Genomic DNA, 22,649 nt, shown 5'->3' on the forward strand with positions numbered 1-22,649 from the left:
GTCCAGTAAGAAAAGGTTGGGTAGATCAAAATACGTGCTTTTCAAGATCTTTTCTGTGCCCTTCTTTTCCCTTCATTCTTTCCTCCTTCTAGCCTTTTCTTCCTCTCTAGTTTCTTTCCATCCAACTTGCCACAAGAATTAACCAATGGCAGAGGAATGTGAAATTTCCATTTCCTTTTGGTTAACTCTACCTCATTTATAAATATGACCCAGAAATTGTCTCCTAGAAATCAGATGTGAACTAGAAACTGCCTTGATGTCTTTCAGTACTGGTAATAAAGCGACTTAGCACAGTGCAAAGTAGAATTTTTCTAAGGCCCAGATTCTGTTTGTTTATCCTTTAAATCTTGTGTGTGTTGTTTGTTCTTGTTGTTGGGGTTGTCCTTTTTTTTTTTTAAAGATGTTAAGATTAGTTTCTAGTCAAAGAGACCTGGGGTCAAATCCTAACTAGCCAATAAGTTTCTCAGTTTTTTGAATCAGTAAATGAAAATGGGAATATTCCCTCCCTATAGAATTGTGAAGATTAAATTAGATAATATATGCAAAGTGCTTCTCAACCTACCTCAGCTATAAGAAGAAAATCCTAAGGTCTTTGGAACTATAACCCTAGCTTTTAATTCCGAGTTCTTAGTGTCAAAAAAATCATACAAAAAATTTCTAGTAAAAACCTTTATTATTTCTTTTAGAAACTGATTTTTTTTCCTTCTAAAAAGAGAGAATTTTATTTCTTGAAACTCTTCATTTATAAGGTAATAATACTTTGAAGATTGGTTTTAAAATATTTTCACCAGTGTTGCATATTTAAGTTAACTATTTTGGAAGTTAAATTGAGACTATACTTGCCGGCTTACCAATAACACCTACTTTTTTTTTTTTTTTTTTTTTGAAACTAACATTTTTAAAACAAGTCATTACATTTGTTAAGAGAGTACATGAAATAATATATCTAAACAACACTCACTATCGTGGAGGGAATAGCCCTTTGTAGAGCTTAGGTATTATTAAAAATTACCATCATCAACAGAGTATTTAAATCACAAGGTAATATTTAACCTATATAAGACAAACTCTGAACTTAACAGCAATATTAGGCAGGAAAAACTTATTTTGGAAGCCTTCCAAAAACATGTCATAAAAATTAACTGACTAAATATTCGTCACTGCCATCTGTATAGTAATTAAAAGTGAAAACTGGCATCCGATCATCTTGTCAGCATGCCACCCTGAAGAATTATATAGTTTTGAAAAGGCTGTTTTATAGATGGTGTGCTAATTAAAATATACCCCATAGGCAGCTGTGGTGGCCCAACTCAGAGATCTCTGGAAAGGTGCCACGCTTTTAATTACTCATTTGCACATAAATACTAAGCATTTTCTTTTGAGGTTGTAAATCTTTTCATTTGATAGTCTGAATTTTGTTCATCTGATTCATTTTTACTAGGAGCAAATTGACATTATTGAAGGGATAAAGGACAGCCAAGCTCAGCGGATGGCGGAAAATCTAGGCTTCCTTGGGCCTTTGAAAAACCAGGTACTTGAGCAGTTGGAGGTTGGTTTGTCTAACATGTTCCAGAAAAGATTTGGGAACTTTGGCTAACTGTGTCTAATGTTTGTGATTATCAGGAAATAAGGCGATTTATTGTTATTCTCTTTTTTTCCTGCAGTTGTTTATGGTGAAAAAATACTTCCCTGGTGTTGCAAAGAGAATGTTTATGACACATGTGTTTATATACATATATACATACATATATATATATATATATATATAGGTGTGTACATGTGTAATAAGAATGTGTTGCCTGCAGACACATACAGCTTGTTATGTATGTTAGTTTGTTTTTTCTATAGCAGTGCATCTCCAGTACATCAATTATAAGATGTGATATACTGGTTAGAATCACAGGCTGTAGAGTTAGGCAAACTGAGTTTGAATCCTGTACTGCTACCCAGTTCATGTGTGATTCAGACCATCTGAACATCACTTTCATAGTCTGTAAAATGGGGGTGATGAAATCCTAACTAAGAGGGTTTTTATGAGGATTGAGTAACCTGATGTGTGAAAATGCATATTCAGTACTCCAGAAAGGTCACTTCTTATTATTAATAATAATATACATTACCTAATTAGTTGCTGTTCTTTTCTAGCTAATGGGCATTTGAGAGGAATACTAATTACACAGAGGTGATACTTGACTGAAAACAGCTTGAATTATGCCAATTTAGTAATTGTATCCCTTGGTTTCAAAGATAGGCAAATTGTTCTCTGAGCTATTAAGGGAGAGAGTCTGTCTTGAGCATCACAGTCCTGCACTGCCCTTGGTCCTGCCAATGGAGCCTGATTTTATGTCCATGCAGGCATGCTTGCTTGTCTCATAATTAAATCAGAAAAACCTCCTGGCTGTTGTTTTCCTCCTCTGTTACTAAGAGAAGCCACCTTAATAACCCTTCATTGTGTGTCTGTGTTTGTGTGCTGTCCTGGGGCTCTGGGATTCTTGTAGTTTCCCTTAATTTAGTTGGGCAGCATACCTCCAGTAAAACAGTCAATTGCACACTCTTTATTTTCTGTCTTTACCTTTTCTTTTGATTGAGTCTAACTTTAAAAGCTTAAGGGTAACACGAAGGCAAGTTATGGAAAGGTGAAGCACAATAAGACTTTAAAATATATTTGTTTAAATTAAGAGAGGACGGCACTTATTTGAAGATTGGAGGAAAACCTCCAGTGGAAAGCAGAAGGTTCAACACAGTAGTGGGAAATAGGATCATCTGGGACTAAGCCCCAGGAGGAGATAGAGCCAGGATTCAGCAGACAGTTAGAGGAATTAGTCGTCATTTCGAGACTGGTGAAGAAATGCCAGGTTAGTGACCTGCTGAAAGAGAGATACTGGAGGATTCATGGGTAAGGGCTGGTTTCATGGTTTCACTTTCTGAGAATGAGGCCATGAAGTATATTAGCTACAGACTATATTAACTGATCATTTGACATTTATTAAGTAACTTCTTATGTATTGGTGGTGGTCACAGAGAGCTATAGTCACTGTGTTCTAACCATACCATCCTACACTCAGCTCCAGAATATGCCCTGTAACTTTGTTTATATCCTCTGTCCCTTGCACATCTGTGTTTCTCTTGGACATTTGCAGTCTCGTTTGCTGGATCTTCATCTCCATCACGGCAGGGACTTGGTTGGTCTTGTTCACTACTGTGTTGCCAACAAAGTGTTTGGCAAATATATTAGATGTCCAAGAAATATCTATCATATGCATGAATAAGTGAAATAACACATCTGAGGTGTCTAATTGTAAGAAATTCCTGGGGAGTCAGGAATGAGTAGTTGTAAGTGGCAAGAGAATAAATTTGGAGTGAGTAAAATCTACTCACCATGTGGTTTGAAAGCTCAAGAGGTAAATAATATGTGAAAGTTCTAGAGAAGGCAATAACAGTATTATGCACATCACAAGTTCCTCCCCCCACCCCAAACATAATGTAAGAGACAATTAACAGTTATTTATATAGCTCTTAAATGACTGAATCATGTTTCCTGAGTACCTTAAATAATCCAGATTTTAAGTGAGTTATCTATGAAAGGAAAATGAACCTGCAAGTTCTCAGGGATTGGTGGTAGCTATATTGTCATTATATTTTTGATTTTATGTATCTAGGAAGGTAAAGAAGTCTTTTAATTCATGTTTTTTGTATTATCATTGCCAATTATATGAAAGACTTTAAATCTTCATTTCCTCAGCAGGTTGAACCAAGCTCATTTGCTGAACCCTGTTGAACAGAGATGATAAGAGCAGAATTGTTCCCCAGGGGCTCACAGGGCAGTGGTCCGCCTGCTGACAGTGAACACAGGAAGAGGGGATGTGAAGGAGTGAAAACGGTGGGGTGGGAGAGGGGGTAGGAGAGACGGTGATCTCAGCTGCAGTTGTGTCAGAATTTGTTCATCTGGGGACATCCATTTGTATTTTGAGCAGCAGAACATGAAATGCATGGCACGGGAGCACAGGGTAAACGGGTGCTATAGATTCGGGCGTCTCTGTCTTACAGTGCTTCCTCCACACATGAGCGGGCAGTGCGCGTTGAGCACAGGGGGTGCCTGAGGGGAGAAAACATTTATTTAAATGATCAACCATTGGTGATCTTCTGATAAACAAGTGGTATCTTAAAGCCCCCTCGATTCAGTGTGACTTTGAAAGTTACTTAATTTTCAGCTAGGATGTGGTTTGGTCCTTTGGAAGTGCCTCACTCATGGATGAACAATATATAAAATGATTCTCTTGTAAAATTGATATCTTTCCTGTGACTCATGCCTGATGTCTCTAAAATATGATGTATTAATATTAGATTTAACCAAAAATAAACATCACCTTGCATAAAAACCTACAAAACACATGTTCCCGGTGAAAATATATTTCAGCAAGAATTGGCTGAAAAAACTAAAGCCATGAGAAAACTGAATATGACTAAAATCCACAAATTCCTCAAGGATGTCTTAATTATCATCTGTACTATTCATTTCTAAAAACATAGGCTCCATGAGTTGTCAGCATGTGCCTCCAGTATTTAAACTGATGAAAATATCTGATCAGCCAAGTTAATACCAGCTCACTAACCCTTCTAGGTATGGTTTATATCTCTGGTTAGCTTTAAGAACCATATTTGAATAGTGCAAGTATTAGTTCTTGGGATGCAATAGAAGGTTTTTCCAATTTTATTTTAACCTATTAAAACATTTTTGAAGACATTGGTAAATTTGTCAGAGTTTCATATGCATGGCTCCAAGGATGTTTGATTTTAGGCTTAATTTTTTAATTGCTTAGCATATAACCTTGAAATAACATTAATTGTGGCAAAAAATAAATATTTGAACAGCATGGTTCCTGAGGAAATAAGTGGCAGTAACAAACTGGCTCACAGCACATTAACTAGCAGAATGTTTCCTTTGACTGGTGTTTAATCTGTGTTTTAAATTTGAACACATTTAGAAAGTAGAAGAGCCAACCTCAGCTTGCCATAGGCCCTGCCATTTCCTGCTATTACACCTGGGCAGACTGACAGGTTTTGCCTGGATGGCCTTTATAGTCATTTGGTGTATAGCCTCTGGAATAAGGCACGTTCTGCCTGCAAGCCAGGCTGGTTCTCCCTTGTGGGTATTACAACACAGATTTTATAACGTTTACCCCTTGCAGATCTTACAGCGCAGATTTAGTCTTGCTTCAAAAAATGTTTATAGTCACCTTTGCACAATAATAAACAGTTGTAATAATGGCTGCCCCCCAAGTGCTGTGTTAATGTATAACTACAGTGGCAGCAGCATGAGAAAATTCAGGCTTCATGCTAAGCGAGGTTAATACAGTCTTTAGAAGTTTTGAAGCTAGCGTGGTGTTCATAGACAAGTAAATGGATAAACGGAATATAGTATATACATACAATGGAAGATTGGCCTTGAAAAAGAGGGAGGTCCTGACACATGCTGCATTGTGGTTGAGTCTTGAGAACATTGTGCTAAGTGAAGTTGTCTGTGTGTGTGCGCTTAGTCAGTCAGTCATGTCTGACTCTTTGTGACGCTGTGGACCATAGCCCGCTCCTCTGATCATGGAATTCTCCAGACAAGAATACTAGAGTGGGTAACCATTCTCCTCTCCAGGGGTCGACCCAGGGATCGAACCCATGTCTCCTATATTGGCAGGCAAGTTCTTTACCACTCAGCCACCAGGGAAAACTTGAAATTTATGTTATGTGTACTTAAAAACAAAAACGAAAACTTTTTGAAGTAGCTAGGATAAGATCTTATACTTGTATGCACTCAGAATTTATTTCTATTATGAAGTCTCTCCATATTATTACATTAATGATTACTTCTACCATTGTTTATCCGTATTGACTGTGTGCAGAGGCTTTGTAGGTATAGTGATGCTATGGTGTCCAGAATAGACATCATGCTTTTGTCATGCAGCTCACATTGCACATTTGTTTGATAACCTGGGAAATCTCTAAAAATGTAAAAAAGTTTCAACAGTGAGTCGCTTACCTGCTTTACACTGTAATTCAAATAAAATCCACTTGGATTGCACTCCCCCCCCCCCAAAAAAAAAGTAAACATTAAATAAAGGAAATCTTAAGTTTTTGAAAAAATAATGATAGAATTGTTAGGTTGGGACCAACCTTTTCCAAGTCTGGCACAAAGCCAGAAGCTGAAAAAGAAAAGAGTGACATTATTATTAATATTATTAGACTTCATGTGGCAGAACTAACAAAAACATGGGCAAAAAACAAATGTTAAAGGACAAAAACATTACTATTTCTATGACATAAAGAGCTAAATTCCTTCATGTAAAAATGCCTCCTATACATTAATATGAGAAACACCAAAAATATGTGGATTTTTCCTATGTAGAGTTCACAGCAAAGGAAATACAGATGTTTCACTCTCATAGAATACTCAGGTCTATTCATAATTAGAGTGATTCAAATTAAAACCATAAATGAGATAACCAAATAGCTGATGGTTGTGAGTTAAAAAAATAAAAATCTCTATAATGCTGGTTTTTGGGAGGGGACATTAGTGAAAGCTGCAATTTAAGATAACAAGAACAATTTAAGATATTCTTTTATTATGTAAAATGCCCACCCCTTGTTCCCCACTTCAGAGAATATATCCTATAGATATTTAATCACTGTAGGATATAAGGATATAGATAGATAGATAGATATAGATACACACACAGATAAGGCAGCATTTGAAGTAATGTCAAGCTGCTGGAAACCAAATGGCCATTATTTAGGAGACAGGTTAAATGAATTATGATACATCCGTACAAAAAGATATTATGTGGTCATTTACAAGATTGTTGTCTCTGTTTTGCTGCTGAAGGCTCTCTGAAATCTATCGGTAAAGAAACAAAGTGTGGAACCAAGTTTGTTTTTTTAAAAAGATGAATGGAAAAATGTGTACACTTGCATTTGTATAGCTGTATCCTTTAATGAACCAATAAAGTGGCTGCTGCAGGAGGACAGATAGGGGGCTCTGTAGCTGGGGAGTCTGGTGAAGATTCTGAGGGAGAACCTTGTGTACCTTGGGGATTTTGTATTATGTACGTGTACTATCTAGCCACAAAAAATTAATATAAATATTCAGTGTAACTCATTATATATATTTGGTTATATCCACTGGCTTTCAAATTAGGATTTAAGAAACTTCGCACATATACATCAAACAAAATAAGGTAAAATGAATTATTTACATTTCCAAGAGTTCTTTAGTTAATACCAGAATAGAGAAATCACTCCTAGTGTTTACCATGTGTATGTGTGCTAAGTTGCTTCAATTGTGTCTGACTCTTTGTGACCCTATGGACTGTAACCCAGCATGCTCCTCTGTCCAAGGAATTCTCCAGGCGAGAATTCTGGAGTGGGTAGCCATGCCCTCCTCTAGGGGGTCTTCCCAACCTAGGGATTGAACCCTCGTCTCTATGTCTTCTGCATTGGCTGCTGCTGCTGCTAAGTCGCTTCAGTCATGTCCAACTCTGTGCGACCCAATGGACGGCAGCCCACCAGGCTCCCCCATCCCTGGGATTCTCCAGGCAAGAACGCTGGAGTGGGTTGTCATTTCCTTCTCCAATGCATGAAAGTGAAAAGTGAAAGTGAAGTTGCTCAGTCGTGTCCAACTCTTCACGACCCCATGGACTGCAGCCTACCAAGCTCCTCCATCCATAGGATTTTCCAGGCAAGAGTACTGGAGTGGGGTGCCTGCATTGGCAGGCAGATTCTTTACCACTAGTGCCACCTGGGAAACCCCAGTATTGACCACAGTGGGACTTTATTCTAGGTAATCGGTTAAGTAGGTGCTATGAGAATTGAGAAGTTTCAGAGTGAACAGAGAGGCAACACAGAGAGCTAAACAGCAACAGAAAGTGGTTGCCACCTATGTGCTCAAGGAGCAAAGTGAGGTGGTAGTGTCACTGGACTTTGAGATACAGAAATTGGGACCCTGATGGGAATTAAAGTGAGAGGATGCAGAAAGAGAGGAGTGAAAATATCCTCTCTTTTTCCTTCTTCCCAGCTCCTGTCTCCCACTGCTGCTTCGCATTGGCTGAACTGAAGCCAGCCGGCCCAGGAGCCTTGAAAACCCAGCGTACAAGTGTCAGCTCCCCTGATAAATAGAGTAGAGATGGGGAAAAACTGAAAAGAAATCTGAGGGCAAATAATGCAGGATGGGAACCATGAAAAAAAAAATGTGGAAATGGGGAAAGCATGGCTGGGAAATAAGTTGGAGCTAAGAATAAGACTAAACCCCAACATTCAGCCTTGATTGCACATTACACAGTCTCACTTTGCTGTGTTAACGGTGAACAGGCTGTGTTTACTGCAGGTGTGAGCTTTCCTGGGTGCTGTCACACCTCATTTGTGATCCTCCCCCTAGCCTCAGATCACATAGTGCCAGCCTGCTGTGACATGAGCAATTAATAAATGTTGGTTGAAAAGAATGAATGAGCGAGTGAATTTCAAGCAGAGTGAGAAAAATGAAGTTAGGGTACAACACCAGGGAAACTGTTGAATATTCTGGTTCTTTGTGGCTTATGCCTTTGGGACAAACTGTTTTCAGTTTGAATTGTGCTATTCTTTAAGTGTACTGTTTAGGTCTTCCATCTTCTTGTTTTGTAACCATTTCCAATAGATACTCAGTAACTGTTGTTTCACAGATTATAGGTTTGGATTGATGAATATGATAACAGTTTATTCCAGCATAATAAGGAAAAACTCATCGTTAAAAACTCTCAAAATCATGTTTACCTTTTACTTAAATGGAGTTTGTTTGTATTAGTAATTGTAGCTCATATTGCAGTGTAGCTCAGCTAATAGGGACATGATAATTTTCAAAAAGATTCACAACATTTTTTGGGCATATTGAAAATATTTTGTTTTTTGATGATGATCTTTTCTACTGTCTGGAGGACAGTTGAACAATTCCTTCTAATGAATAGCAGTAGAAATTAAAATAGTTATGCTTCTCTTTTTTTCCCTTCAGAAAACCTAACTGAAAATAGCTTGTTATTTTTAAGATTTCATTAATGTAGCAAAATAATTTTTTTCTACTTTTATGAAATTTCATTTCACTTGATCACATTTAGGCTGCAGATCAAATTAAGAAGCTGTACAATCTCTTCCTGAAAATTGATGCTACTCAGGTGGAAGTGAATCCCTTTGGTGAAACTCCAGAAGGACAAGGTAAGAGAAAAAGAGAGAGAGAAAAAATGAATGAATGTAATTATTTATGCAAACTATAAACTAAACAAAAGACTATAGAGCAGCCTTGCATTAATTCTTTCAGTAATTTAATTCCTGCCATAGTTTCAAATGCTCCCATGATGCAGTTGAACATATTAGCACTTGAATTTGTAGTCAAATGCCAAGCCTCACGGGAAGTTATTTCTTATTTTATTTAGAAACATCCATCTACCATCATCCCATAGTTTTCAGGTCCCTCCTTGTTGCTCTGATGGTAAAGATTTAGGTGTGAACAGGAGCCACAGTGCTTGGGTGTGATGAATACACCTGCTTTTATGGAACTGGAACTTTTTAGTTTCAGTTTTTAGTTTCTCCAAATCTGCATATAATTTCACATTGTGTCTTCTACTGAAGTTATGTCATCATGGTAGAATCTCTAATGCCCCATCATCGATCTCTTTCACCCTCCTTGGTTAGCAGCTTTTACTTCAGGTGGGAAGAGACTTTTTTGTGGGGAAGGTTTTATCTTTTCACTGGGTACTTGTGAATCAGTAACTCTCTTACATGTCAGCACCTACCACAAATGCACTGTCTTGCATACAGCAAGTATTCAGTAAGGTCTTATTAATTTGAGAGCAAAAGCTTAAAGATATGCATGTTTAGGGTCGGAGGTAGAATATCAAGGGAATAGGATAGTGTTACCAAACTGTACTGGTAAATTCCAGGAACCTTGCCTTTTTAAATTATATCTCAACCCCATTTCTTACTTCTTACTTAGCGTATTGTGGGCCACCAGTAACTAAGGATTTACTACTGGACTGGTAAATACCCATTATGTGCAAATATAAATAAGTTTTAGACCAGTTGGATGGTACAATGCTTTTTCTCTAGTATATTTCAGAGACTATATAGTCAGAGTCAGAAAATCTAAAATATCATGTCCCTGAAACCTAGAGAGGCCTGGGATTGCCATGCTCTAGCCACGTACATGGGCTAAGCCTCAGGGAATTTTTTGTTTTTGTTTGTAAATCCAAAACAGTGAGTAAAAACATGATAACCTACCTCTCTTGTAGGGCAGTTTTCAAAGTGAGGTGACTGATGATTGTGTAATAAGCATCCAGTTTCAGACACAAAATAGGCTAGTCCCACCCATTCATAAAATAAAGTTGTTGTTCTCAAGTAGTATAAAAGTAGTCCAGCAAAGGTATAGATTTTATATTTTTATCTATTTATTTTTGTTTTGTTTGTATATCTTTGAAGGTTTCAAATTAGGATAGGCAAAGAGCTCATGTTTAAGAAGCCATTGAAATGAATGTTTCATGGCTTACACAAGTGACTGCTAGATAAAATTTTGTGGCTGGTAGTTTATAAGCAAACTACCTGTATAATTAAGTATTTTAAAAATTGCTTTTAACTGTAAAATAATCAGTATTTTCTAGAGAGAGGGTAAGAAAATTGTTTCTTGATCTCATACATCCTGTGCTGTGATAAATGTACGTGTCTTCTTTTTTATCATTTAACATAATCCTGCAGAGTTAGGAGTTGTTATCCCATTTTATAGAATACTGAAAAATGAATTTGTTTCCTCCAAGGGCAGCTAGATACTGGAGCTGGGATTCAAACCCTTGTCTTTCATAGTCTGGTATGCATGTTGATTCTGATATGCCAAACTAACTTATGGTGACCTGCTTTCTTTTCTTCTCTGTTTTTTCCTTCTTAAGCTATTAATTTACTTTAATCAGAGTGATCTAGAAATAGTCTCCAGTTTGAGAGTATCAGTTAAAAATTCATGCCGCATTGAGTGGCTGATAATTAAATCCAAGAGAGGAAGGTCACTCTAAGTCCTTAAAGGTCATACATATATTGCTTTTTAAGCTAATATGCATAAGCAACCTGGTTATTTCATAGTAACAAAAAATGGGAATTGAGCCACAGAATGGGATAAAAATGGTATTTTCATTTAACCCTTTGGGAAGCTGTCAGTCACAAAACGGTTTGCAGCAGGGAAGAGGGATATGAGAACCTTTTTCTAGAGAATGTTTGTAAAACCTCATGAAATCTGAAGTTTTCTTTTTAATTATTAAGAGAAAGTATAATTATTGAGCTTCTTTGAAGGAATCCCCATAAAATACATTCCATGTATACAGTGCATTAAAACATAAGTCTTATATGATATTTTTAACAGGAAAGTTTAGCTGTTAATTTGTTCATTGTACCATAAAGGTTCAGCTATTGAATTATAATCACAATTAAATGAATGTGTTGGCCTATAACTCTGAGCAGTAGTCAAATTAAACCCAATTAGGAAACATTGATTACTGACCAAATGTACAAATTAACTTCATCATTGTCACAGTTCCCTAAAACTTTCCTTTATTTAGGAGCTATAAAAGCAGTCATATATATTTTAGCAATATTGACAATATTTATAATCAGAATACTTAAAGTTTTCCTTTTAGATCAATAATAGGAAAATGTATAGCAACCACTAATGCTGAAGAAGCTGAATGGTTCTGTGAAAATCTACAAGATCTCCTAGAACTAACAAAAAAAGATGTCTTTTTCATCCTATGGGACTGGAATGCAAAAGTAGGAAGTCAAGATAACTGGAGTAACAGGCAAGTTTGGTCTTGGAGTACAAAAAGAAGCAGGTCAAAAGCTAACAGTTTTGCCAAGAGAACACACTGGGCATAGCAAACACCCTCTTCCAGCAAACAAGAGATGACTCTGCACATGGACATCACCAGATGGTCAATACCAAAATCAGATTGATTATATTCTTTGTAGCCAAAGTTGAAGAGGCTCTATACAGTCAGCAGAAACGTGGCGGGGAGCTGACTGTGGCTTAGATTGTGAACTTCTGATTGCAAAATTCAGACTTAAGTTGAAGAAAGTAGGGAAAACCACTAGTCCGTTCAGGTATGACCTAAATCAAATCCCTTATGATTATACAGTGGAAGTGAGAAATAGATTCAGAGGATTAGATCTGATAGACAGAGTGCTTGAAGAACTATGGATGGAGGTTCAGAACATTGTACAGCAGGTAGTGACCAGAACCATCCCCAAGAAAAAGAAATGCAAAAAGGCAAAATGGTTGCTTGAGGAGGTATTACAAATAGCTGAGAAAAGAAGAGAAGCAAAAGGCAAAAAGGAAAGGAAAGATATATTCATCTCAATGCAGAGTTCCAAAGAATAGCAAGGAGAGATAAGAAACACTTCCTAAGTAAACAATATAAAGAAATAAAGGAAAACAGTAGAATGAGAAAGACTAGAGATCTCTTCAGGGCTTCCCAGGTGGCTCAGTGGTAAAGAATCTGCCTGCAATGCAGAAGACACAGAAAATGCCATGGGTTCAATACCTGGATTGGGAAGGTTCCCTGGAGGAGGGTAATGGCAACCCATTCCAGTATTCTTACCTTGGAGAATCCCATGGACAGAAAAGCCTGGCAGGCTGCAGTCCATAGGGTCCCGCAGAGTCAGTCATGACTGAAGTGACTGAGCATAAGAGTGAGAGATCTCTTCAAGAAAATTAAGAGATGCCAGGGGAACAGTTCATGGAAAAATGGCCACAATGAAGGGCAGAAATGGTATAGAAGCAGAAGATATTAAGAAGAGGTGGCAAGAATACACAGAAGAACTATGCAAAAAAGATCTTCATGACTCCGATAACCACAGTGGTGTGATCATTCACCTAGAGCCAGACATCCTGGAATGTGGAGTCAAGTGGGTCTTAGGAAGCATCACTACGAACAAAACTAGTGGAGGTGATGGAATTCCTTCTGAGCTATTTCAAATCCTAAAAGATGATGCTGTGAAAGTGCTGCACTCAATATGCCAGCAAATTTGGAAAACTCAGCAACGGCCACAGGACTGGAAAAGATCAGTTTTGATTATAGTCCCAAAGAAGGACACTGCCAAAGAATGTTCAAACTACTGCACAGTTACACTCATTCTCATATTAGCAAGGTTAGCTCAAAATCCTTCACGTGAGGATTAAACATGCTGGGTTTAGAAGAGGTAGAGGAACCAGAGATCAAACTGCCAACATCCACTGGGTCATATCAAAAAGTTAAGATAATGGCATCCCCATTCCCATCCCTTTATGGCAAATAGATTGGGAAACAATGGAAACAGTGATGGACTTTATTTTGTTTGGCTCCAAAACGCTGCAGATGGTGACTGCAGCTGTGAAATTAAAAGACACTTGTTCTTTGGAAGGAAAGCTATGACCAACCTAGACAGCATATTAAAAAGCAGAGACTTTGCTGCAACAGGTCTGTCTAGTCAAAGCTATGGTTTTTCCAGTCGTCACGTATGGATGTGAGAGCTGGGCTGTAAAGAAGGTTGAGTGGCAAAGAATTGATGCCTTTGAACTGTGTTGGAGAAGACTCTTGAGAGTCCCTTGGATTGCAATGAGATAAAGCCAGTGAATCCTAAAGGAAATCAATTCTGAGTATCTATTGGAAGGACTCACGGTGAAGCTGAAGCTCCAATACTTGGCCACCTGATATGAAGAGCTGATTCATTGGAAAAGACCCTGATACTGGGAAAGATTGAAGGCAGGAGTAGAAGGGGATGACAGAAGATGAGATGCTTGGATATCATCACCGACTCAATGGATGTGTTTGAACAAGCTCAGGGAGATGGTGAAGAACAGGGAAGCCTGACGTGCTGTAGTTCTTGGGGTCACAAAGAGTTGGACATGACTGAGCGACTCAACAACAAGCAAAATATATTACCTTTCCCATTATAACTTTGTGTAACAGTTACTCTTTTAATTTAGAAGTTTAAGAAAGTTGGCATTATACCAAACTTTTTACTTTAAAAATTTTATTTTAAACTTACTTATTGTATAGTTCCTTTGTAAAAACCTTCTTCATTCTTGTCTTACTTGTTGAATATTTTTAAAAAATCCAGGAGACTGGTCCTGTGAATGGTACATAGTGGAATAAATAGCACTGGCCTAGATAATATCTATACTGCTCAGTCTCCTGTGGGGAATTTTTGGTAAGAAGCTCAACATTCAGAAAATGAAGATCATGGCATCCGGTCCCATCACTTCATGGGAAATAGATAGGGAAACAGTGGAAACAGTGTCAGACTTTACTTTTCTGGGCTCCAAAATCACTGCAGATGGTGACTGCAGCCATGAAATTAAAAGATGCTTACTCCTTGGAAGGAAAGTTAGGACCAACCTAGATAGCATATTCAAAAGCAGAGACATTACTTTGCCAACAAAGGTCTGTCTAGTCAAGGCTATGGTTTTTCCTGTGGTCATGTATGGATGTGAGAGTTGGACTGTGAAAAAGGCTGAGCGCCGAAGAATTGATGTTTTTGAACTGTGGTGCTGGAGAAGACTCTTGAGAGTCCCTTGGACTGCAAGGACATCCAACCAGTCCATTGTGAAGGAGATCAGCCCTGGGATTTCTTTGGAAGGAATGATGCTAAAGCTGAAACTCCAGTACTTTGGCCACCTCATGCGAAGAGTTGACTCATTGGAAAAGACTCTGATGCTGGGAGGGATTGGGGGCAGGAGGAGAAGGGGCCGACAGAGGATGAGATGGCTGGATGGTGTCACTGACTTGATAGATGTGAGTCTAAGTGAACTCTGGGAGTTGGTGATGGACACGGAGGCCTGGCGTGCTACGATTCATGGGGTCGCAAAGAGTCGGAAACGACTGAGCGACTCAACTGAACTGAACTGACACCCAAAGAATGATTTTTTTTCCAGTGTGATTAATAGTCTGGTTCAAACATCTAAGTTGATACTACTGACTGTAATGTAGTTGTTTAGTGTCTGCTAGTTAGGATTATAATGGTTGTTAGTGACAGAGACCTGCATCAGCCTGATTTTTGTTAAAAAGCCCCCTAAGGATGAGGGTTCTCATTTTACTTGTGTTACAGAGAAGTTTAGGAGTGAACTGGCTAAAGGAATGAAGGGAATCAGGGATTCTCTGCTTGTCCATGGCTGCTTGCTTCTAACTCTGCATCTTTGTCAGCCGGCATCTCTGGAGCTGTCAGTGAAGATGGTTCCCAGTGCCCCTCCTCCTCCTTCCCCAGCCTTTAACAGTCCTTTCAGATGATACTGATTGGTCCTACTTGGGTCCTGCTGGAATCACATGGTGTCAGAAAAAGGCAGTTTCTCTGTGGAAAAAGGACATTGATTCAAAACATGCCTATGAAAATGACTGAAGTTTTCTTGAACTGAAAGCAAGCTATCAATTAAATAGAGAGAAATGGACTATTTTCCTTACTGTCTAATTGCAGTGCCAGATTTTATTCATTAAATCTGTAGCCAGGTAAAAAACAGGGTTTAAAAAAAAAATTACCTATCTTCATTCATTTACTTATTTTGTAAGACACTGTGTGAGTTTATGTCCTATTTCTTTTCACCCCACTTTCAGTCAGATATGCCGCACATAGACACTTTTCTTTGGTATCTTTAAAACAATGTTTCTCAGTGGCAAGGATGGGCATCTTGTTCCCCAGGGGCTCTTTGGCAACATCTGGACACATTTTTTTTTTTTTTAACTAAAATATAATTGACATATAACCTTATGTTAGTTTCGAGTATATACCATAATGATTTGATATATATCTGTGTGTGTATCTCTTTAGCCAAATGATCACCACAGTGAATCTAGTTAGCATCCATTTTTGCTTGTTACACCTTGGAATGTGTGATGTTACTTGCTTCTAGAGGCCAGGGGTGCTACTAAACATCATACATGGCACAGAGCTGTCTCCCTCATCAGAAAATGATCTCACTCAATATGTCAGTAGTCCTGAGATTAAGGATTCCTGCTTTAAGGCATTTTCATCAGTTGGAGACCAAATTCATTCACTGAGCTAAAGAAATTAAATCCAGTTTAAAACTGAGACTCTCTGGCCAAGATTCTATGGGAAATAAGGCTGGGTGATCCAAAGTTAAATGGCATATCAAATTCCTTTCTTTCTTCGGATTAATTTCCCTAAATAACTACCCTGTTGCTCTGTGCCCATGTTGTTGGTGGGTGTTTCTCTGTATTTCTCTCTTTATACATAACTCTATTTTCGAGAACATTCTCAGTTCTTTACCTCCCTCTGAAGTTCCCTCCCGCCTAGTATCTATTTTTCTCCTTTCACAGCAACTAAAGAAAAGTTCTCAAAAAGTATACAACTCCTCAAACAGTAACATTTAACAGAAAGTGGGACTAATTGGGAAGTATCAGCGTTTTAAGGCCATCTTGGCAAAGTGCATTTCTGTAGCACGTATGGTTATTTATCATAAATGAAATTCAGTACATTGCTGAAGACAAGTTATTTTTCAAACTAATTATGAAAGTCTTATTTCCTGTTGTGTTTATGTTTCTTTTATGTGTGAATCTTCCCCTCTTAAATGTATTTTTCTTTTGTTTAATTCTGTGGCACATTCTTCTGTTAAAACTCTAGGGTCAGAGGCCAATAACTGCCAGTCACGTTGTTCATTGAGGTTGTTGAAATAGCAGGTCACGGGATCTCACACCATTAAACAAAACGACAAAAACACTCTATGAATATAAGTACAGCAGCTTTCTTTGATATTCGTTCAGAAGGAAAATTCATTTGTATAATCTATCAAGCATGTAACCATGTGCTTTTGATGGTGAAAATTGTTTTATAAATATTAATAGGTGTGTTTTTTCACCCACTTTGTACATAGAATGGCCTTTGTTCAAGTTGAATTTTCTATAGAATTGAAGTGTTATTAATGTGATATTGAAAATCTTAATGTCTGAACCAAGCTCAGCATCTCCAAAAATATATTTTACCATAGTGTATTGTCTTATTAAATGAAAAAGCCAAGGTCTGAGCAAGGAAGTTTATTTTATTGTGCTCTTATTGACATAAACAATACATTTTTAATCCACCAGTTCTGGACGTGTTCTTGGAGGAGGTCTTACAGGGGGAAATTAGCATATACGTGTCAATCAGTGTTCAGGGATTGATCTGTTCCTTTTGTGCAAGCTGCAGGTTTTGGTTTGTTTGTTACACTTTTTTGTTTTCACTTTACTGTGATGCACTTTTCTAAGTTTCTCTCTCACTAATATATATATAATACCTGTGTCTATTTTTTCAGTTGTTAAAGTAGGATATGGATGTGATGCAAACTGGAGCTTTGCTGGGAGTGGCAACCTGTTTCTGTAAAGTGACAGTAAATATTAGGGGGTTTGGTGGCATTATAGTCTCTATTGCAGCCACTCATCTCTACTGTTGTTTTGGGACAGCAACCAGAGAGGTATGTAAATGAATGGTTATGACCGAATAACAGTAAAACTGTGGTTACAAAAACAGGCAATGAGCTGGTCTAAGGGCTATACTCTACCCACCCCCTCCGACTTAGAGTCTCACTTGGGTTTTTTTATACTCATCTATAACCACCCTGACCTTATGCAAATGCGTGGTGTGATTCAAGCATCACCAAGTCATCTCTTTCAACATCGCCCTTGAAGAAAAACCTTCTCTGTCAGTTCCAAAGCCTGGAATGCCAACCATTAAAATTTTTCCTGTAGGAAAAGGTAATCTGTATATGTGTAAACTCCAGTAGGCATTAGTTTAGATTTACTCTGAACTGAAGTCTAGGATTATAAGGGAAAGGAACAAGTACAGGTCATTTTCAGTGATAGGAAGAGAAGAGAATCCTATATCCTGGGCCCTAAGGACCTGTCCTGTTTCTGAAGCCCCAAGAAAGCACTGTGCATATAGAAGATGGCAGTGGTAATAATAAAAATCACTAGTAAGTGCCAGCTGTTAGTGAGGCTAAGTGCTTGCATGCATCCTGCCCTTCGAGCAGCACAAGGCAGTAGAAAATGCTCTGGTCCCACTTGATTGACAAGACCACTGGACTTAAGAGAGACAGTGGCTCCCTGGTTAGGAAGTACGATGGTTGTAATTCCTCCCCAGGTGTTTTTGATACCAGAGTCTACATTAAGTGGTCAAGTTCAAGGGAAAACTTCAAATGAGGTAACATTATAAACAGAGATTGTTAGGCTGGAAAGCACTTTGTATGTTTGGGACCGTTTTAAAAATACTAAGCAGATTTAACAAATATGTGTCTAACAGACTCCATGTACCTCAAAGGCCTTATTTTCCCTCTGCCACCACCCTCCCCAGAAAAAATTTAGGTATTAATGATGGCAGTTCAATTTTGGTTATCTTTCTTTACTCTTAAGTTGCTTTATTTGCTTCCTGTTTGTGTAGTGTTTTTAACTTCTAAAAGCACTTGAACATATATACATTTGACCTAATTATGTTGTTTACTTTTCTCTAAAGAGAGAGAATGTTTGGCAAGGGCCCATACACCTTTTTCTTACCTACAGATAACCCTGTCATCCCGCTGTCACTATCTTTAAGTTCTTGGTTAACTCTAAAGTTCTCTCAAGGTGGTCCTCAAACAGTGAACTCATTTCTCTACTAGGCATACATGCCATAAGGAAAAAGAGACTTGAAAATCTGACTTTGCAGACATTTAGCTGAGACTGCTTTCTGAGCTTTGCATACATCCCTATTAATTATACTCTCTCTCAAGTAGCTTGTAGTCTTTGCAAGGAGCAAAGATCAGCCTGGACCTATTTTGATATACTAGTTTATTGATCTTGACCAAGAATTCTTTTACTTGAAACTCTTCACTTAGGAAGTCAATTTCATAGCATTTGCCCATTAATTCTGAACATATTTGTTCCAAGTAATCTTGACAATGAGTAATGGAGGAGCTAAAATTGCTAATAAATTAATTAAAGTATGTTTATAAACCCAGTGGAAAGCCAACAGTGACATTGCTTTCCTACTGATTGTTATACAAGTCATTAATTGCTAGGACAATGCTACTGTAGCAAGCAGAGAACATTGGCCTGTTCCTTTGCTAACTAGAATCCTGTCATTCAGATTTCTGGAAAGTAATTACTCATTCGCTCTGTATATTCATAGTGTGTGGGTAAAGTGGTTGGACATTTTGTGGGAAGACAAAGGACTCAGGCAGATATTAAATTCCATATAAGATTGTCCCTTGTCAGTCATTGCTACTTTAAGTACTTTGTGGTTTGGACTTTTATTTATGCTGAGAATTCTTCATTGTTAATATGCCAGTTTTGCACAGATTTGTACCAAAATCCTCACTTACTGAGGTAAAGAGACTTTAAAAAAAAACCCTCTCTCTGGGGTCTTTAACTCCAGGATGCTACAAGATAACGATATTTTCTTTTCAGAAGAAGCAGGTGGTATTAACAAACCATGGTCATTACTTTCCAGTGAAATGCACGTAGGTGATTGTTTTGCTGAAAAGACTTAGGTGCCTATGAGTAGTGCTGGTGGAGAACGAATAATATGTAAATTCATGGTCATAGATCCCTGCCTGTCAATATCCCAAGTGAAGTAAAAGATTATTATGGAGTATCATCCTAGACAATAATTTCTGCTCTAAAGGATGTAATAAAAGAGGTCAGATCCAAGACACCAGAATGCCACCTCTCCCCACCACAGTAGCTCCCTGATTGCACATGTGGAAGATCTACAAGTCAAGGAAAACTATCTGTGGTCCAGTCCTGTCACTGAGTGAGTTTCACTGTGTCCAGGGCTCCTCTCCAGTAGGAGAGTTAGAGATTCCTGCTGGCACCAGTGGGTGGAGACCGTGGTGCTAATAACGCCTGGCAGCCTTCCATTGTTATAGACCAGTCTTGGCCGCTTAATGTTTTGTAACTTGAATCACAAGAAGCATAAGATCGTCCTGCTCACATCAAGATCATGGTATGCTTTTATCAGACCCCAGAGTAAGTCTATCAGCAGTCTGGGGATTGTCTTTTTCTACTTTTCAAATAAGAAAACTGAGGTCCAGCAAGAAAGTAGGTTATTTTTATCAAGGTTACAGAGTTAGTTAAGGATCAAATAAGTTAAAAAATCTAATGTTTCTGACTTGGCATTCTTTCCACCAAATCTTCTAGACATATTAGTGAGGATAGTGACTAAATAAAAACGTCATCTTGCAACATCAGAAGAAGGCTGTAGGAGGATAGCAATATTAAGCATTATTGTCTAGTCTCTCTTTGTATTGACAGGAAAGGTTAACTACTAAAAATAGGAACTGTAATAAATATTTCAAATCAAAGCTATATTTAGCTATGCCAGTGTGTAGCTTTTAAAGAGTGATGGCAACTTATATTGTCATTTCATAGAAACCAACAGATAAAAATTATTATGCTTTTTATTAGAATGTAAGTCCCTTGAAAACAGGGATCGTGTCGTATTTGTCTTTGTAGCCTTAAACTTTAAAGATAAAGCCTTAACAGCATCTTCTGTCTGAAGCTTGAGAAAAAATGACAGTATTCGATTTTATTTCTCTTGCACTTTTCAGCCTGGAGAACTTATTGGATTGGCCAAAAAGTTCATTTGAGCCTTTCTCTTACATCTGACAGAAAAACTTGAATGAATTTTTTGGCCAACCCAATAATTTATAGATCCTTAGGAGATATTTAGGTATGTTTGTGTTTTCTTTATTAGTTGTCTGTTTTGATGCCAAGATAAACTTTGATGACAACGCAGAATTCCGACAAAAGGATATATTTGCTATGGATGACAAATCAGAGAATGAGCCCATTGAAAATGAAGCTGCCAGATATGATCTAAAATACATAGGACTGGATGGGAACATTGCCTGTTTTGGTAAGAAAGCATTATATCAATATAATAATTTGTGAATTTTTGCAGAGTTTAGAGACCTCTGGTTTCTAAAATGTTATTTCCCAATTGCAAGTGAACATATTAGATTTTTGTAGCCAAAAACTCTTAAAAAAAACCCAAAATTTCTTTCAAAAGTTCATTTTGGCCTGTGGTCACTGGTTTCAGGTCGGGTTTCTCACTTCTTGCCCTATGGACATTTTGGGTGGGATAATTCTTCGCTGTCAGGCTCTTTCCTTTGCTGCATTGTCACCAGCTGTGGCAATCCAAAATGTCTCCAGACATTACCTTCTGGTAAGCACAGTCACCCCAGTTCAGGACCAGTATTTTAAAGCATCTCAGTTAAATTTTGACTACTAAAAGTCAGAACCTTTGCCGAAATTTGTGTTTAAAATATATTGCTTTCTTAGAGGAAGTTGAAGAGAATGCATGCTTTAATCATTATACTAAAGTTTGAGGTTCTGTGAAAACCAAATGATCAAATGTTTACTCCATTATGTCAGCTTATTAATAAGACAATTGATTTTATCATAGTCATTTAAATTTGTGATACTGGCTTATTAACAGAGATAAGAATGAGTCTAAAGAGGCAATACAATTTCTGTTATTGTCCACAGCATATAATACTGAGATTTATACGCTTCTATGTTTCTGGTGAAATCAATTCATTGCACTTGAAACAGAGGTCTCAATCTTAATGGAATTAAAATAAAAAAGATTTGTAGCTCATTAAACCAACAGTATCATTATATTCAGAACTGAACAGACCTAATCTAGTAGTTTGCTGTTCATACAGTAGAAAATGACATCCAATTACAAGTGATACCAAAAGCTCTTTCTGTATATTGGAGCAAAAACTCTCATGTACTAGATCACTCACATTATTCTTATCTTGATAAGCTAATATGCTCTCAATATTTGTAGGCATTTAGAAAGGGGAAAGATTTAATGATGTGTTTAGAGCAAATTAAACGCATATTCTTTGTAGCCTCTGTGGAAGTATGCATGATTTGGTCAAGGTGGCAGTCTCAAAAGGTAGGATTAATACATTTCACATTGTTTTAAGATCATATATAAATTTTTATATTAGTTGTCCCAGGCTTAGTTAGTCACAGTTCACAGGCATTATCTGAGAAATACAGTCAGAAAACGTGAAAGGTACTTTACCTGGAGAGTTTCTATAATGTTCAGGAGACTTTTTTGTGTGTGTGTGGCGGGGAGGACTTTCTAACTAAGGAAAATAATTTCCTATAATTATGCATAGGAAGCAAAAGAAGTGCAATTGATCAATAAAACTTAGCTCTGGAAAATAAGAATTTTGATGTTAAAACTCCTTTTTTTATTTTAAAGAAAGCTTCTAGGATGTTGGCGTATTTTAGTTTAATGATCAGGTTGCTAGTGAACATTTCTTACATTAATTTGAAACAGTAACACTGGTTAGGAATATTGTTTTGATGCTGTCATTTGTTCATTTGTTTTCTTCATTTCTCCAGAGAACACATAATCATGCATAGTTGCACTGAGTGTAAAAAAGTATTTCAGTCCTATTGAAGTTGGAACCCCTATGGTTCAACCCCCCGAGGGATGCCACATTCAAAGGAGCGTATTCACAGCAAGCAAAAATGGAAAAAAATCACGTTCTTTACTCAAATCTCTTAAAGAATATTAAAAATGATGTAATTCATAGGGCTCTAGCAACTTTTTATAGCCTTTTCCCTCTCTCCCAAATCTCT

General features: G+C 37.5%; 1 protein-coding gene across 8 annotated transcripts in view; it reads left to right on the forward strand.

Annotated features, from left to right (window-relative positions):
* Window positions 1-22,649, forward strand: part of SUCLG2 (succinate-CoA ligase GDP-forming subunit beta) — a 296,723-nt gene that overhangs the window by 144,480 nt on the left and 129,594 nt on the right. For 4 of the 8 annotated variants that reach the window (XM_086366912.1, XM_086366915.1, XM_086366911.1 and 1 more), the window contains 3 exons: window positions 1,442-1,549; window positions 9,132-9,228; window positions 20,740-20,901. In XM_086366912.1, the coding sequence (XP_086223038.1) occupies window positions 1,442-1,549; window positions 9,132-9,228; window positions 20,740-20,901 (367 nt within the window). The remainder of the gene's footprint in view (window positions 1-1,441; window positions 1,550-9,131; window positions 9,229-20,739; window positions 20,902-22,649) is intronic. The other 4 variants (XM_086366914.1, XM_086366917.1, XM_086366913.1 and 1 more) reach the window with 1 other exon arrangement.

The sequence above is a fragment of the Bos grunniens genome, chromosome 22 (genome assembly GCF_055505025.1).
Source record: "Bos grunniens cultivar Pamir isolate PY7600 chromosome 22, Bosgru_T2T1.0, whole genome shotgun sequence".
Classification (NCBI taxonomy): Eukaryota; Metazoa; Chordata; class Mammalia; order Artiodactyla; family Bovidae; genus Bos; species Bos grunniens.